At 39.4% G+C, this 18,618-nt stretch overlaps 1 protein-coding gene across 1 annotated transcript in view; it reads left to right on the forward strand.

Moving 5' to 3' along the window:
* Window positions 1–18,618, forward strand: part of TRIM71 (tripartite motif containing 71) — an 85,600-nt gene that overhangs the window by 46,402 nt on the left and 20,580 nt on the right. Inside the window, exon 2 of the mRNA XM_065400201.1 lies at window positions 15,343–15,510. Within this exon, the coding sequence (XP_065256273.1) occupies window positions 15,343–15,510 (168 nt within the window). The remainder of the gene's footprint in view (window positions 1–15,342; window positions 15,511–18,618) is intronic.

The raw sequence follows: 18,618 nt of genomic DNA on the forward strand, positions 1-18,618 counted from the left end.
TAGGCTTGAATACCTTTTCCAGACCTGAAGAAGGCTCTGTGTAGCTCAAAAGCATTTCTCTTGGACCAACTTCTGTTGGTGAAATAAAAGATATTACCTCATCCACCCTGTCTCTAATATCCTGGGACTGACACCACTACATCACCTGAACATCTATGTCAATATCTCTCTGCTGATGGTTGACAGAACTGTGAACAGCAAAGACAGGCATTGGAGCTATTCCCAGGAGAGGGGACCCAAAACAATGGAAGCTAGGAGAAGGGTAGAATAATAAACTATCCTTCCTTTTCTTGACTTCAATGTGTCCCAAGTATATGAAAAACTGCCTGTACAGAGGGACTAGATACAAGGTGCTGGTTTTCCACTTAATTTCTTGCACTTACATTAGAATTAGGTGATACTTGAAACAATAGTAGGTTTAAAAAATGGAAGAGACTGTAACTGTTATTTTTATACTCTTTTTGAAAGATTAAGAAAAATCCCCATCACAAAAAATTGACTGCACATAAAATCTAAAAAGCCTAGTTACTAAATTTACTTTCTGCCCCGTGTTTCAACTATGCTGAAAAAAAGACAATCCCACAAGAGTGGTGACTTATTTTTACATGTAACTTACCCCATGAATATAAAGATAGTAACACACCTTAATATGAGGCACATGAAAGATTGTTGCCTATGTGCTTGAATGGAAAGGTTATAGTTTAATTTGTGCCTTTAAGGCTTTTTTTTTTTTTTTAACGTATTTCCCCACTCTGCCAGATTGTCCATACTGCCATCAGAAAATTGCTTGGGCCACTTCTTACAAAATCAAAGGTCATCTCTATGCCTTGGTGGCAGCTGGGAAACTAATGATTTAATGCTGCTTTGACCTTTTGGCTTTCTAGTTCATTTGAATCTGACCCAATGTTTTAATTTTCCAAAACTGCTGGGCATTTGGCTTTTGTCTGTTTCCAGATGTAACTTACATCTGTTACAAAGTCAAAATGCAACTTTGCATTTATGAATTGAGGACAAAACACTCATTTTTGAAGCTACAGATTGCATCTTTCCAGTGAGACTATAGATTATTCTACCACCTAACTCTAATTCCTGGTATATGATGGTAGGATTTGAACACTTGCCCTGCATTAAAATCCAGACTCACCAATGCATCTTAATGATAATATTTCTTTAAAGCGCCATTTCTTTTAGGTTTGTTTCAAAACAAAACATAACTGAATGTAAAAACCTACCTTCCATTCTCTTGTTTTTAAATAAAAATGTAGTAGAAACTATTTGTAGCTTTTAAATTCTTCTGTGTATAAACTTGTGGATGAAAGACTATCCTGGTGGGCGTAAAGGGTATGTCTGCACAACGTTTTAAAATCCAGGGCAGCAATTCTCAGAGCCCAGGGCTACAGGCTGGGGCCTGCCCTATGGCTGGAACATGGACTCTGAAGCCTGGGAAGGGCAGCTGGGTTTCAGAGCCTGAGCCCGAATGTCTACACAGGTGGTTTTAGTGCTGTAGTATGAGCCCTGAGAGCCAGAGTCTGTAGCTGTGGGCTCTGAGACTCACTACTGTGGGTTTTAAAATGCAGTGTAGACATACCCAAAGAGAGGTGATCTCTCATTGTGGAGAGTGCAATCTTGTGTGATTCTGTAGAGGGTAAAGGAAGTGTAAGGTGGCAGAAAACTGGTCACTAGGAACTTGCAGGGTGAGCAGGCCGTGCATGTTGCAACCATTTTTCTATTGCTAGGTTTTGTAAAGGACCAGAGTTCTGCATAATGGTTTTTCCTCTTAGGATTAGAACTATATACACACTGCATATTCTAAATGTGAGGTGAAAGTTGCATCAAGTTGATCCCTAATGATCATAAAATCTATAACTTGAGCCTGCTATTAAAGAGGTGATAATGGAAGAGGGAAAGCAGCCTAACATGACCAGACTTGCTGTGAAAAGGCCACTGAGGGGTTAGATAGACAACCTGTCTCCCTGAGCACTATATTCACGTGAAATCTTTTTCTTTGTTTTCTTAGTAACACAACTAAGTAAATTTGCCAAAATAAATTGGCAGACTGTGCTTGGTCAAGGGACCCAGGTTACATGGCTCCTTGAAGACCCACAGTGTGACTCTGAAAGCTGGGTTCAAACTTGATCCTTTAAATAAGCATAGGACACTAATCTTGCAGAACAGATGGGCTTCTAAAATTTTTATTGGTCTTTTTTATGGCCTGTGGCTATATCACCTCAAGCTGTGATCTTGTTAAGTCTTAAGTGAATCAGGATTGGGTCTGATTATTACTGGGAAAGGGGAGTTGCAGAAAATGATGTTGCTGATTCAGTAGATGTTCTTTCTGATGAAATAATAGCAAACTAGTGCCCTAGTATTGTTTTAGAGAGTGGTGGGGGTGTTTGTTTTTTGGTTTGCATTGGTTGTTTTTTAAGTGAGACATGGTTACTTTAAAACTCAAAATCCCCTTCCTCCCCTTCTTCACCTATTTTTTTTCTTTAAAGGTATTGAATTTGGCTAGAATGCCTGCCTTGGTAAACTGTTGGCAGGATTTAGATGAGCTTAATGTAGTTTGGATTTAATAACTTTCCTTACCTCAACTGTGTACTGTTGTTGCACTGTAGAGTGAGGCAAAATGATGCTGGTGTTTAAATATATACGATTGTAATACTCAGTTTTTAGACCTTTTGTTGTTTTAAAACAACAAATCTTAATTAAGAACTAGGTGGCTGAAAGGACTGCAGGATAGGAACTTCCAAGATGTGGGGAAGAGGATAGCTGCCGTTTGCAAATCCTGTTCAGAGACTTTTATGCCAGATGCAAGAATGGTTTGAAGAGGGTTTTTGAGGCAAGGCGGGTTGCATACTTTAAAGGGCCTTCAATGAGGGGACTTGACTCAGTAGCTTAATTCTACCATGCTGGGGAGCCTGGTTTACATGTGTGGCTATCCCCTGTCCACACCACAAAAAACGTTTTTTCCTTTGAATATAAACTGCTAACAAAGCATTTTATATTTACATATTTAAGTCCATAAAGCTTACAGCTAGTGTTTCTCATTAATTTACACAAACTGTGTCCATTCACAATAAAATACGCTTAAAGTATCTAAACTAGTAAATGCAAATATGTGCAATGTGGGAGAAATAATGTTGCTGTGGAAGCATTTAGCATTTCCTGACAACTTTTCCCTTTGGGTTGTGGAAGTTAAATAGATAACATCAACATTGCACTAACAGTATTTCTTTTAATTAAAATATTGTTAGGATTGGGCTTCTGGCCCACCTTACATCGTATGCAAATATAGATGTTTGACAAAATAGCTGGACCTGTAAACCTCTTTTAATGCTGAAAGGTGTATGCTGTTTTCTTGTTAAAAATGTTAATACTCTTGAATACTATAACAATAGAACCACTTTAAACAAGTTAACGCTTCGTTGTTGAGACTGCTTACAGTAACAGATTGAAGTTAAACCCACATTTGCATTTTCTTTGTACTAATCTGAGGCCATGATAAAACTCCTAAATGTAAATGATTCCAGTTAAGTTGACCACTGCCTCTTCCCCTTTTCTAAACAAATAAAACAAACTAACTCCTGGCTCCCTCAGATTAGTCTCCAACTGTTTCTAGGGTGGAATTGTTCTACAACTTATCTGTGCTACTGAAGAAGATACCTGTTGATGACAAGAGTGTCAGCAGTGGGTGTGCTTGAACTATGCTGAACACACATCTGATGCAGGAATTACTGAGCGAAATTCTCTAGCCTGGCTAGATATAATGGTCTTCTAGCCTTTAACAGCTGTGACTAAATTGCCCTTGCCTACTTTGCAGATGAGCGGTGCTCAGCACCAGTTTAGCTGCACTTGTTGCTGATCCTGTTGTAATAAGCAAAAGGTATTTTTTGTACACTAGACAAGGCTTAAGATCAACAAAAAATCTATAGTAGTAAGATCTGGGGCAGTATAAAGGCCATTGGGGGGGGGGGGAACACTTTTAAAATCAAGGGAGCCAAAGAAGATATTCCTGAATCATGCATTATTACTGTTTCTAAAAACATTGTTAACCAGGGATTTTCTTTTCCTTGCTGATTCAAAATACATGTAGGAATTCCATTCCCCCCAACAGCCAACTTCTTGATTGGTGTATGTGTGGGATATATTTTAGGAATACTTTTTTAAAAAGTAATTGAATGGGTTTTTCAATTTACTGCCTATGAATGACAGAGGGAAGGCACCAGAGCTATCTGTAGAATGACTAGTTTCAACATGCACTAAATTTTCATGGTGGTGTATTGAGGGGGGTGGGGGGAAATCTGTAGTCCGTCCCCCCACCCCCACCCCAGTCCAAAACCAAAACTGCCTTCACAAAAGCATTATGAACAAAGTGCCAAAATCCAGGCAGAGCAGCATTGCTAGCTTATTCTCCTTGACAGGGAATGCTTGCAATAAATGTCTAACTTAAAAAGTTTGGGGAGGGAGGGAGATGTTGTAAGATTACATGACTGTACTAGAGGAAAGTAGCAAAACTGTTACTCAAAGAAATATTTTTGTTCTGAGAAACTTTGACCTCACCTTGTTTAAATCTAACTGCCTACTATTTGGCCCAGGGAGGGTAGATTATTGCTGCTAGTGTATATTTTACAGTCCTTCTTATCAGAATATCTCCAAAGTACTTTTAAGATTAATGAATTAAGATTTACAACTCCACCCTGTGGAGTAGATGTGTTAATTTGCATAGATTCAGGCCAGAAAAGTCTACCTAGATGATCAGAATACAAACCATAGAATGAGGAGTCCTTGTGGCACCTTAGAGACTTACAAATTTATTTGGGCATAAACTTTCATTGGATGCATGATGTGAAAAATATAGGAGCAGGTATAAATACATGAAAGGATGGGGGTTGCTTTACCAAGTGTGAGGTCAGTCTAACGAGAGAAATCAATTAACAGCAGGATACCAAGGGAGGAAAAATAACTTTTGAAGTGGTAAGAGAGTGGCCCATTACAGACAGTTGACAAGAAGGTGTGAATAACAGTAGGGAGAAATTAGTAGTGGGGAAATTAAGTTTAGGTTTTCTGATGGTATCCATAATTTGCAAACTTCAAAAGTTATTTTTCCTCCCTTGGTATCCTGCTGTTAATTGATTTATCTCGTTTGACTGACCTCACACTTGGTAAAGCAACCCCCATCCTTTCATGTATTTATACCTGCTCCTGTATTTTTCACTTCATGCATCTGATGAAGTGGGTTCTAGCCCACGAAAGCTTATGCCCAAATAAATTTGTTAGTCTCTAAGGTGCCACAAGGACTCCTCGTTGTTTTTGCTGATACAGACTAACACACTGAAACCTGAAACCATAGAATTTCACTTGGTAATACCTGAATTTTACAAATTTGGAAGCAGTCACAACAAAAGGATAAAGTGACTTGTTTGGTTTTGGCATTTCTGAAACTGACAACTCCAGACTCCCAGCCTGTGATTTTTATTATCTATAGCTGGATTGTTCAGGAAATTGAGCTCTTCAGCATGTACCAATTCATCTTTAATATTTGTCTTTTTTAGAAGCTATTCGTGGTTTTTCCACCAAAGACCTTTTGATCCAGTATTTATAGTCAAACATCGCCAATATTTATTAGGTATAATTGCTACATGGTGATGGGGATGAAGATGTTTGAATAAACAATTGGTGATTTCTCTGATTAGATCTTTTTATTCTTAGATCTGTTTTTCCTTTGATTTACAGTACCTTCTTGGCAATAACCGTATGTTGTGCCATAAAATGATAGATGGACAAGAATTCACTCATTTAGTCATACACAGGGGATTAAAGAATAACCTGCAGTAATGCTTGTTGTATGATTATTGAAATGCCCTTCTGGCTGCTGAGACAGCTACGTCTCCCAAAACAAACATTAAGTATAAGAGCTCGCTTAGAGGGAGTGGAGCACGGTTGCTCATTGCCAGAAAATGCTTTCGTGAGTCATCCTTCATACAACACACAAGTATAATCCTCCTAAAAATGAAGAGTAACAAGCATATTAATCAGAATAGATAAGTGTGGTCTTGGATCTCTTTTACAAACACTTGTTTTCAAAGGAGAATATCTTAATTTCTCTTCCGAGAATAAGATGCTCTGTGATAAATTAAAAACCCAATAATAATAATTTTACATGGATGGTATAATTCAGCATTGATCTAAGCAAGCAATTGTGATGCAATATCTTTATACTGTATGACTCTGTGTGCTTTTGTATTAACTGCTGGTTTTCTCTGGTGCACGTGAAGTCATCACAGAGATTTTGTTTGAGGATATAATTGCTTTGTTTAAGTGATGCCCAAACTATAACAGCAAAGCCTGTTGAGTACAGACCTGGCCTGAGAGATCTAAAGAGCTCAATTTGTTAGCTTATCAAAAAAGATTGAGGGGTGATTTGATAACCATGTAGAAGTATTTTCATGGGGAGAAAATACCTGGGTACTAACATGCTCTTTAATCTAGCAAAGAAAGACAAGAACCAACTGCTGAAAGCCAGACACAAATTTTTAACAGTGTAGGTGATTAACCACTGGAACAAACTACCAAAGGGAGTGGTGGATTCTCCATCTTTTGATCTTTAAATCAAGACTAGATGTTTTTCTGAAAGATCTTCATTAGCCAAACACCGGCTGTTGGACTCAATACAAAAGTAATTACAGGTCTGTCGCATCTTACACGCATTTAACATGCGCGATTTCAACTTTACGCGGTCGACAAAAACAAAAAAAGAGAGAGAAAAATAACAATTTTAATACTATACCTGTAGTGCGGGCGATTCCGCCCGCCATTGAACTCAATGGGATTTTGGCTATACGCGGTTTTCGCTTTATGCGCTAACCGTGTAACGGAACCCCCGCATAAGATGAGACAGACCTGTAGATGAAATTCTATGGCTTCTGATAGACAGGAGTTCAGACTAGGAGATCTAATCATCCCTTCTGTCCTTAAACTCTATGGATCTTTAAATGGAGACTAAAAGAGCATTATTTTGCTCTCAAGTTGCTGAGCAGCACTAAATCATGAGCTGGTATCCCTCCTGATGCTTAACTTTTCTTCATGTTGCCTTGTCTGGTTTAAGAGTTTTAGCGTTTCTTAAGATGCTGCCAGTATTCTTGTAAAAATCCTATTGGACAAAGATAAACCCTAATTTTTGAGTGAATGCTCTAGATCTGGTATTCAATTTTAAAAGCAGACTTGGGCTCAGCAGTTATTGAGGAATGGCTCACCTTGGGTGCAAGACAAAGACAGTTTGTTTTTTAAATTTTCAGGTGTCCTGCCATGGATTTCATGATATAGTTTCCTGTGGAGTTGTTCTGTATTCACACTAAGGAATTCCAAGGTTCTTCGTTTTTGGTTTGTGATGTATGGTTCTTATAATGATGGTATGGAAAATACTGGCTTAACATCAGAGCTTTATTGTCAAACTAAATATTTACATTTCAAAACATTCATACATACAAGCTAATAGACAGGTGACATAATAAAATTATGTACTTGAACATAGAGCTCTGGATATGTGTGTTTTAACAGCTTTAAATTCTGCTAAACTGGTATTTAAAGAAGATTGGAATGTAGCTTACGATTGGACACTTTCTTCTATAGTGCCAATAAGGTAAACTAACCACCCAAATAAATGATCTCCACCAACAAGCTCAGCACCTTCTCATATTTTACATGCATATAATTTATTTTAAAAATTAATATAGTTTGAAGGTTGCTCCATTGAAAAAGTTAAGGACCTACAAACCCAGCTTTGCCACTTTTTTATGACGTAACAGTGGCACTAACTGCCAAACATACCACAAGTGTAAACTTTGAGGGCCATATTCTCTCTCTTCCCCTCCCCGGGTGTATAGAATCATAATATCTAGGGCCAGAATGGACTTCAACAGATCATCAAGTCTGGCCCCTGTGCAGAGACAGGACCAAGTAAACCTAGACCATCCCTGACAAATGTTTGTCCAACTGGTTTTTGAAAACCTCCCATGATGGAGATTCCACAGCTTCCCTTTGTAAGCCTGTTCCAGAACCTAAGTATCCTTAGGTTAAAGTTTTTTTCCTAATATCTAACCTAAATCTCCTTTGCTGCAGATTAAGCCCATTACTTCTCATCCTACCTTCAGTGGACGTGGAGAACAATTGATCATCATCCTCTTTGTAACAGCCCTTCCTTACCATATTTAAAGACTGGTATCAGGTTCCCTCTGTCATCTTTTCTCAAGACTAAACATGCCCAGTTTTTTAACCTTTCCTCATAGGCCAGGTTTTCTAAACTTTTCATAATTTTTGTTGCTCTCCTCTGGATGCTCCAGTTTGTCCACATCTTTCCTAAAGTGTGGCACCCAGAACTGGATGCAGTACTCCAGCTGAGGCCTCATCTATGCTGAGTAGAATTAATAATTACCTCCCATGTCTTACATACAACATTGTTGTTAGTACACTTTAAAATTATATTTAGCTTCTTTTGCAGCTTCATGTTGTTGTTGACTAATATTCAATTTGTGATCCACTATACCCCCCAGATCCTTTTCGGCAGTACTACTGCCTAACCAATTATTTCCCATTTTGTATTTGTACATTTGATTTCCCCCCCCTTCCTAAGTGTAGTACTTTGCACTTGTCTTTATTGAATGTCATCTTATTAATTTCACACTAATTCTCTAATTTGCAGAGGTCGTTTTGAATTCTAATTCTGTCCTCCAAAGTGCTTGCAACTCTTCTCAGCTTGGTGACATTTGCAAATTTTAGAAGCATACTTCCCAGTCCATTATCCAAGTCATTAATGAAAATATTGAATAGTACTGACCCCGGAAGGAACCCACTGATACATCCTCCCAGTCTGACAGTGAACCATTGATAATTGACTGCAGTTGAGCTATGACTGTTCACACAAATTTGAGTATCGGAACCCAAATCTTCATTTTTCACATAGCTTGATTTTTATTTTATATAAAAATGGGTGGAAAAATATGCTTCTGAAGTCACACAGCCAAAAGGACTTTTCTCAAACTCTTCTAAAACATTGTTCTTAAATAGAAACCAAACACATTTTTAATTGGAAAATGTGGTGATTAAAATGTTTGTAGAATTTTAAAACTTCCATAGTCTGACAACCTTAACTTCTGCACTTGCTACCAAGCAAGCAACAGCAGTAATAGATGCAGTAGTCAATACAGCTAAAAGAAGTGAAATGCTTTTTGCTCTGTGAACTTCCAGAGTTCTGGGCTGAATGGAATAGGTATGCTTTTTGCCTTTTAAAATTGATATTGGACTCCATAAAAGTAGTGTTGAGCTTGTTTCAAAAGTGTAAAACCTGAGGTGCTTCATTTTATTCCCCCCATGCTGCTATTTTTCACCATATATTTTTATGTATCTGTTCCCAGGGTGGAATGAGAAATAATGTGTAAACATTACAGTAAGCTTTCGAGCCCTAATGTCTGGCTTTCTTTAACTTCCAAAATATTTTTGTCCCCATCAGTAGGTTCTTAATGTTGTAGTTTTAAAAACTATTCTAGTCTGTCACATTCAGTGTCAATATTGTTTGTGCATATGATGCTGGGATAGCATAAGAACTTGAAGAAATCTATTTGTTCCTTCTTAGAGATATAGCTACATGCAAACACATTTTTAAAAATAAACATTTTTTACAGAGAGATAAATCAAAGTTTTCAATGTGAGCTGTGGGGCGAAAAGGCACCCATTGGCTTCACCAAGAGGACACTTTTTAAACACAAGTTAAGAGAAGGCTCCTCAACTGCTGTTTTCACTGAATTTTCCTCGTGGCTACTACATTCCAGTGCTTTTGTCTGTGCCTGGTATTTCGGAAATTTTGGTGAGGGGAGGTAGATGGGTGGGGCATTCTGGAAGCTGGTCAACAGTAAGGAGGGGAAAACTGGTGTGGGAATTGTAGAGTCGGGTCAGAGTTTAACTTTAGTGGCCATTCATCAGATGCTGATTGATTGCTGTGGAATCCCAGGGGACATTTAACAACATCTCCGCCCATCCCCCCCATCCCCTTTGAAAACAGACGGACCAAAAAATGGGGAGAACGACACCCAGGAATCTGCTGTTGTAAAATGTTTTTACAGTGCACTGTACAGCCTTTCCTGAAGCAATCACGTTTATTGTCTTGCTGTCGTATTTCTTGGGCTCCTGTGGCTGTGAAAGATGAATAGCCCTCTGATAGGGTTCACTGACTCTGTTTAATTTGAAGTAGGCTGCCTTTATTGTTTTTTGTTTAAAATTGTATGCAACCAATTTAAGGAAATATTTTCTATTTGGAAATAATCAACCCATGGTTAACTTCTTTTGGAATAAATCACTGTTAACCATCTTTAAAATCATTCCCATCACCACCTTCCTGCCTTTCTCCTTCTCAGGATGATGTATTTTTTTGAGGGAGCTTCTTAAAATATTAATTGTGATAAACTGGAATTCTCAAAGTGATAAGAACATTTGTTACTCTTCCTTTTTTACATATTTCATGTCTATCTTCCAGTAGTCTTACAGTTAACTGACTAAAATTGCCCAGAGTTTAACAAAGTGGAGAATGGTATGTTTAAAAAGAAAAAAGAAAATCTCTTATTCCTTAACTATCTTTAGAGCAGAACAGCCTAGTAATAATTACAAAACCAAACAGTAAATCCAGTAAACGTAGTTCTTGTGATCCCTAATTTTTTTTTTAATTTAGGAGGAAAGGGGTATCTTTTATCTCCTATTTTCCTTCTCTTCACTCCCTGCCCCAAACAAGATGGCTGTTTATTTCTGAGGCTATAGTCACATAATATTTGTTCTTAAATTGGGGAACTGCGGATGAATGGGCAGCAGTTAATAACGCTATCATGGCTTAGAGGTCATTCCAAAATCCTATCCGTTAAATTACAATGTGGCAATCTGCCCCTGCCCTTTCATTATCTGTGTATCTTCAAGTGGGACAAAAAATGAAGTCTGAAGGGGGAAAAAAAATCTTATGTTTCCTGCTCTTATGGTTTTAAAAAACAAGAAAATAACAATTTAAGTGGAAGGCACCCCCAAATGTTAAATATACACCAAGAAAGAGAACTTTTTGCAAGGTAGCTATATATGTTTGGTTTTAGGGGATGTGGTTGAGTAGGGGAGAACTTGAAATCTTTTGAAACTTGTCTGAGGCAAACGTAAAACCTAATTCTGTTCTTAAAAATTAGATTAAATGAATACATTTTGTCATGATAGAATGCTCTTCTGTAATGGAAGATTAACTTTTTATCCTTCTACAGATTGTGTTTGTATTAATCCAAGATTAGTCATAGTTTTTTAAAATGTATATGATGTCCAATAATCATGAGCCAAACCCTTCCGATTTCAGTCTGCTATTCCAGAAATGGGAAGGGGGGGGGGGGGGAAGCAGTAGATTAGGAGGGTCTTTTATATGTGGTTCTCTACAAATTTAGTACATATTTGTCTGCTTGAAACAGAACCCTTATATGTATCTTTCTACTGCAAGAAAAAACTGGAATCTCTACTGTTTTGGTGCAAGATCTGTGTTTGTTTGGATCTTAATCCTTCCCGATTAGAATCAATACAAAACTTTATTCTGAGCTACAGATATCACAGTCCATTAGATTTATTGGGCTCAGATGGCCCTGTTTGGTGGTGGGAGAAGCAAAATAAACACCACCAAAAAACAAGCGAGGGACAGGAAACTTGGCTGCTGGCCCTGAACCTTGGGCTTGGGTTCAGAGAAGGAGACTGTGAATAATAAATGATGGCAGTCAGTTTTCTTACTCACTAATTCATTGTAGAGTTGGCTGTCGGTGGGCATGATGCTATGCTTCTATCCACAGAGTCCTGCTGACAGAACTCCCTTCCGTCACCCAGATAGTTCTGAATTCCTTACAGTTACGGTAACGAAGGGGACAGTCTGGCCCTCTGATTCTTTGCGGGTACATTGGGGTGTATACAGACTCTAACACTCAGATAAATAAAGAAACCAGTGCAGCTAAATTGCCTCTAATATGTTGCATTATATTGTATGAAGGTATAAGAATTAAAACTGAAGTTGGCTCCAAAAGAGTAATGCACTTTTTGCCTTTTCCAACTTGTGCTTAGAGCAGGGGTTCTCAAACTTCATTGCACCGCGACCCCCTTCTGACAACAAAAATTACTTCATGACCCCAGGAGGGGGGACCGAAGCCTGAGCCCACCCAAGCCCCACTGCCCTGTGTGTGTGTGTGTGGGGGGGGGGCAAAGCCCAAGCCCCAGCCCCACTGCTCCAGGTGGGGTGCCAAGCTGAAGCTCAAGGCTTCAACCCCAGACCAGGGGGCCTGCAACCTGAGTCCTGCTGCCAAGGGCTGAAGCAAGTTTAAGCCAGCCCTGGCGACCCCATTCAAAGGGGGCCGCAACCCACTTTGGGGTCCCGAGTCACAATTTGAGAACTGCTGGTTTAGAAGATTCTAGCAGGTCATCTTGAAGTTGACTACACTCCTCTATCCTCCTCCAGCTGCCTTTCACTGTCTAGTCATCTTCATTGCAGAGTGAACATATTTTGAGGTCTCTGAGGGGATATATATATAATTTTTTTTTTTTTTTTTAAAAAGCTTAACTTTATTAAAGGGTGGTGGAGCTGGAGTAAGCATGGTCATATTAAGTGGTGGTCCCCCGCTGATTCTCTTTCTCTTGTAATTTAAATCTAGATTGCAAAGCCTCTTGATACATCACCTTAGAACAGTGGTCCCCAAACTTTTTACCTCACGCACCCCACCCCACCCCATCCACTTTCCCTCACTCCCTCCAAGCCCGGCCAGAAGTGGAGTCACGGCTCTGGGAGGGAGGGGACACGGACGGGGTAAGGGCCTGAGGCTGGGGGTGGGAGCAGAGCTGAGGCTGGGGCCCCAGGCATGGGGCCGGCATCTGGGGCCTGGGCCCAGGCCAGGAGTGGGGCTGGGTGGCGCTTCCTGCCTGCTGTCCATGGGGGCTGGCCCAGGCCCCCGCCGCACCCCCTGGAATGTTCTTCCTTGCCCCCTTAGTGGGGTACGCCCCACAGATTGGGGACCTTTGCCTTAGAAACTTGCCGACAGCTTTCTCACTCGAATGAGAAGGTTGGCTTTTCAATTCTGCCTTAAGACTTTACCATGTTCCCTATGTAATCTGCATATCTGAAATAAAATTGTCACCTTTGTTAGTTGGTTTCATTAAAAATGTCATTACTTCATTTGCATCCATATTCTGTCAGGAGAGGGAGGACGGGAGTGGGTTGATTGAGCAACTGCTTGATTAGTTTCTCTGTCTGTGGCCTGAATGACTCCTAGATTAGGCATTGTATTCTGGGCAGCAGCAGCATCTGGATCTGTGTGACAGGACAGTTCCCTGGCCTTTGCCCTAGCTTTGCTTCTGGCATTAGCTGTTTAAGAGAGCTAATGACAGGTTTAACTTGCTGCTGGGCTCTTGCTCATATGATCACCATTTTCTTTTCCGCTCTTGTCCTTGATAGTGAGATGCATAATTCATGTTGCATGTTTTTAAATAATATCAGATTCATTTGACCTGACTTGATACCTTGCGTGGCGTTTCATCCTTTTTTTTTTTTTTTTCCCTCTCCCCCCTAGTTGTTTAAAAGTTGGATGGCCCAGCAATATTAATGTATGTTCTTTGTAAGCTTACATTGAAAATACAGCGCTGAAAGAAAAAACTATAATACAGTAAACTGACTTATCACATTATGCACAAAAGGAATTTTCTAGTACAGGAAGATCCAGAGTTCCAAATTTAATATTTAGAACTTAAATTGATATTTTTCAAAATGTTCAAAATATTTAGAATGTTTGAGGTATCAGTCTTGTTCAGATGCTAATAAGAATGCTTTAATTTCTCTAGCAGAACAGTCTGTGTCCAGAAATGTAACTCATTTTTTAAAAAGGTTTTGTTGAAAACCTCCTTCAAAAATGTATCCAGAAATAAAGATTAACTACATGCACACAACCTTGTTTGCTGCTACAGATGTGTTTCTACATAATATGAAATGTGTCCACGCCAGGTGGAGGAATGAGCCTGTTTGCCTGGCTTATTATGATCAATAAATGGAATAAATTTTAGGAAAAGGAAATCAGGACTGTAGTCTCCTTCCCCCCCAGCCCCTTCCAAAAAAAAAAAAAAAAAAAAAGTTGGTACAGAGAATGTTGGTTGCCATTAGATTTGGTTGCCTTGCCTCCTACCCCACCACCACTCCATGCTCAGATGAACATTACCTGGCTCTTGTTTCTGTTTTGCTCTTGGTCATTCCTGTGGAGTAGATTTTCCACCATCCGAAGGAAAACCTGTACTTATGGTATAAGACTTTACTTGTATTGTACAGTGGATTTGGCTTTTCAACAGCGTTTTGGATTTTCTAGGACTTTTTATGACCTACTACATCAAGAATGCTGTGTGTAGGTATAAGTTAGAGTTTTAGATTTCACTCTGAACTTTCTTGTTCTGAGGTTGTTTGGTGGTTTTTACACTCCTCCACAGATCTGTTTTTTAAAGCCCAACTGATTTAACTTCTAACAAAACACAAATCTGTATAGGATGCTACATCTGTGTACCACTTCCCTCTGTTGGATGGAATGCAAACATGCAAGCAGTTACTGCTAGTGAATAAATACATGATATGGCGTACAGAGTTTCACTCTGGAGTGAATGTGGGTTTGGGATTTGGTTTAGTTTTATTAACCAACATGATTCCATTTGTCTTAAAAATGTATAGTTTCTTCCTCCTAATTCCAGCTTCTTCCCAGAAGTTCCACTGACACTGAAAGTGCTGGCTGGCACAGGAGAATTGCCACAGTTCTTGGCTTTGACACCACCTTTGATGATGATGGCAAGCTTTTGCATCCAGTTTGCCTTGTATGTTCTGTCTTGCAGATAGACTTGAAAGATTAGAGAGAGGATTGTCCTTGTTTTTTTTTGCTTGATGTGCCCAGTGCAACAATAGTACAGTAAATTTAAATGGCTCAGTAACTTTATGCAATATTTGTATATGCAAGAAAAGTTATCTGAAACATGCAATAGGTGACATACCCAAACGGGTGAGTGTTGGCAGATGGTTTCCGTTCTTGAGAGAAGGGTGGGATGGACATCCTGGTATTGTATTGCAAAGAAAACAATAACACTTCTATTTTATTTTTGTCCACGTATGAGTGGCTGCTTACAAGAGGGATCACTTTTCCTCTGTAGAAGCTGTTGTGAACACTTTGCTTATCATTACTACCCATAATATCTCCTCTTATGGTTAAGATACTTATTTTCTTCTGTGGGTGGCTTAGTGTGTCATACAGTTTTTTTTTCTGTGTCCTTTTCCAGGTGCTGCATTTCTACTGTGACACTTGTTCTGTCCCTATCTGCCGGGAATGCACCATGGGACGACATGTGGGTCATAGCTTTATCTACCTCCAAGATGCCCTCCAGGATTCCAGAACCCTCACCATTCAACTGCTAGCAGATGCTCAGCAAGGACGCCAGGCTATTCAGGTAAGTCACTCACGTGGTTAAGAGAATCTTCCCTTTTGTCTACCACCAGCTGTGCCTGCTGCTACAATGTCCCCTGTGTGTGAAGGGCAAAAAGCCTCTCCTTTCAGCATCCCCTATCCTCTACCCAACCCTCTCCTCTCCCTTGTTGCATTAGGTGATGGTCTTTTCATTATTCAGGAAGGAACTTCCTTGTCAACAGCAAATCAAAGGAAATGCCAACACACTATTCACATGCATCTTTGTTGCATCATCCTTTCATAAATAGGGACATCATGCTGTTTCCACGTGAGACTGTGCACAATTTGACATGTAACTTGTTCTAGGCTCAAAGTTCTGATCTTGTAAAGCTATCTTGGTTTGGAGGTGGCACATGCCTCATTGCTGCTGTATAACTGCCAACAACTATCTCCAGCTTTTCAGAACAGGGACTGTCTCTTAGTATGGTTCTGACCAGTGCCTAGCACAATGGGTCCCCAAGCATGGTTGGGAGTTTTGGGCAGTGCCACATGACAAGTAGTAAGCATCAGCTACTTGGATTAGAATGATCAGAATTCCACTCTGTGTGGGTGAGTGGGGACCTATTACAAATATAACCTTCTCAGAATAGGAACACGGATGAATTTAAGCAGAGTGTGGGTGAAGGCATTTCTGCATTCAAGGATCATAAAGCATTTTGTATGAAAGGTGTTATAGAATTAAATAGTGCCACTTCTATGGTGGAATGCAGCAGCTGTTCAACAGCACACAACAAGTCTAAATACAGGACAAGGATGGAAGAAAATTACCATACCCCTTCAAACTACAGGAAGAATTTTGGTAGGCAGAAAGGAATTTGACCAGATACACAGGTAAGGACCCAATTCAGCCACCCTTGCTCTCCCTGAGTAGTACCTGACTCTACAGGTAATCCTGCTGATGTCAGTAGAACTTCTTGCCAAGTAAAGTACTGGTCAGCATGAGAAGCATGACAGAATCAGGCTCTAAACTATCATCTTCTCCAAAGTTGTAATAAGTAACACATCACTTATACAGCACTGCCCACTTTCAAAGCTCTTCAAATATTAATCTTCATAACACTCTTGTAGGCAGTTTAGCCAAACTCAAACATTTAAAAGTCATAAATCAGACCTTAAACCAGATCTTAAAAATGAGATTTAAACCATCCTCCCTAACTCCCCGAAAATTGAGTGCTTTTGATTTGCCTTCTGTTTTGTTTTAACCTTTAGAGTATATTCAGTTCGTGTTTTCCTCTGGAACTCTGAAGGCTAGAGAAAATTTTTCTTTTAAATGAAAGCTGACACTTGCACATAAATCATTTGTCTTCTGTAGCTAGGACTTTAGGTACCACACCAAATATTGCGAGACTCTCAATAAAATCAAGAGATTCAGCAATTCTTGGTAGTTGTATTTTGTTTGCCCCCATTTTACAGATGGTGATACCGAGGCTCTGAGGATAAGTTGAATTTTCAAAGATGGTCTTAATTTGAGTGCTTAACTTTAGACATCTAGAACAAACCTACAGTGTGTAAGTGAGACATCAGTTGGAACTGTTGGTGCTCAGGACCCTCTGAAAATCAGTCCCTGGATTTTTGCCATTGGGCATCTGAAATCCTCAAAGCACAAACTTTTATGAATGCCATGAATTAGTAGCAGAGCTGGGATTATCATTTCATATTCTACATCCGAGCCTCTTGGCCTGTGCAGTAAACCTGCTGCATTTCCTTCTGGAGATCACAGCTCTTGTCTAAGCTACCAAGGGGAGAAAAGCTTAATGCTTTCACAATAAAAATACAAAAGGAGGATAACAGCTACTTAATTAGAAACATATTCAAACTCTTCAGTTTATTTTAAATATTAATGAATATAGTTTAACTAAAGGTAAGTTTAAAAGTACACCTCTACCCCGATATAACGCTGTCCTCGAGAGCCAAAAAATCTTACTGCGTTATAGGTGAAACTGCGTTATATCGAACTTGCTTTGATCCGCTGGAGTGCGCAGCCCCCCCCGCCCCCCCCGGAGCGCTGCTTTACCGCGTTATATCCGAATTCATGTTATATCGGGTCGCGTTATATTGGGGTAGAGGTGTAAAAGCAGAAACGCCATCCTAAATGCAGCTGATGGCTGAGGTATTGGAAGGATCTTTGAAATCTGGGTGTGTGGAAAAGCCATGTCTGGTTCAGCACCTGGGTTTGAAGAGAACATTAAGAAATGGCTGCAGTAATGCTGTGAATAAATATATTCTGCATGTTCAACTCTCAGATGTTAACTCTGATCTTACACAGTCCTTGTGTTCTAAGGAACACAGGTTACAAATCAGAGGTTGTTTGGTGTATGCGGAATTAACTCTTGATTTATTATTTTTTTAGTGCGGTAGTACCTAAGAGCCCTAGTCATGGACCGTTGTGCTGGATGCTGTACCAAATGCAAAACAAAAATACTGTCCCAATCCCAAAGAGCCATACGATCTAAATCTGTTGTAATTCTTTTAATCTAAAAATAGACTATTATGACTTACCATCTTGCATCTAAGTAAACTGAGTAGCAGCATGAAATATCTTTAATCAAAAAAAAAAATAAAAAAAAAAAAACCCCAAAAAACATAGTAGAGCAGCCAGAGCATACCAGTGAATCTTGACATAAGTTAACATTTTTTTAAAATTAAAAAAGGTTGATATTACTTATATTCAAATCATTACAGAGACCACATGGTAGTATTTCTTTCAGTTCCTTGTTTGGTGCTAATGTGTGAGGTTTTTGTCTGGGAACTCTTTGTAATTAAAAAACACCCACTAAGATGGAGCTACGTTTGAGAGGTTTGAGTGATAAATCACTAATTCTATCTGATAGAATGTCCTCTTACCAAGGGCTACAAATTGGAGTCTCTCAGCTGCCACTGCTGGTCATGAGAGGGAGGAATTTGTGTTGTGTTGGGAGAAATTGGATGGGAGATTCTAGTTCCCTGCTGTGCCATAGGCTCATAGGCTTAGTTTCTCTGTGCCTTAGTTCCCCAACTGTAAAATGGGCTAATACATCCCTACCTTTTAGGGGTGCAGTGAGGATAAACACGTTAGATTGTGAGGCTCTCAGTATAGTAATGGGGGCCATAT

Source organism: Emys orbicularis, chromosome 2 (assembly GCF_028017835.1).
Source record: "Emys orbicularis isolate rEmyOrb1 chromosome 2, rEmyOrb1.hap1, whole genome shotgun sequence".
Taxonomy (NCBI): domain Eukaryota; kingdom Metazoa; phylum Chordata; order Testudines; family Emydidae; genus Emys; species Emys orbicularis.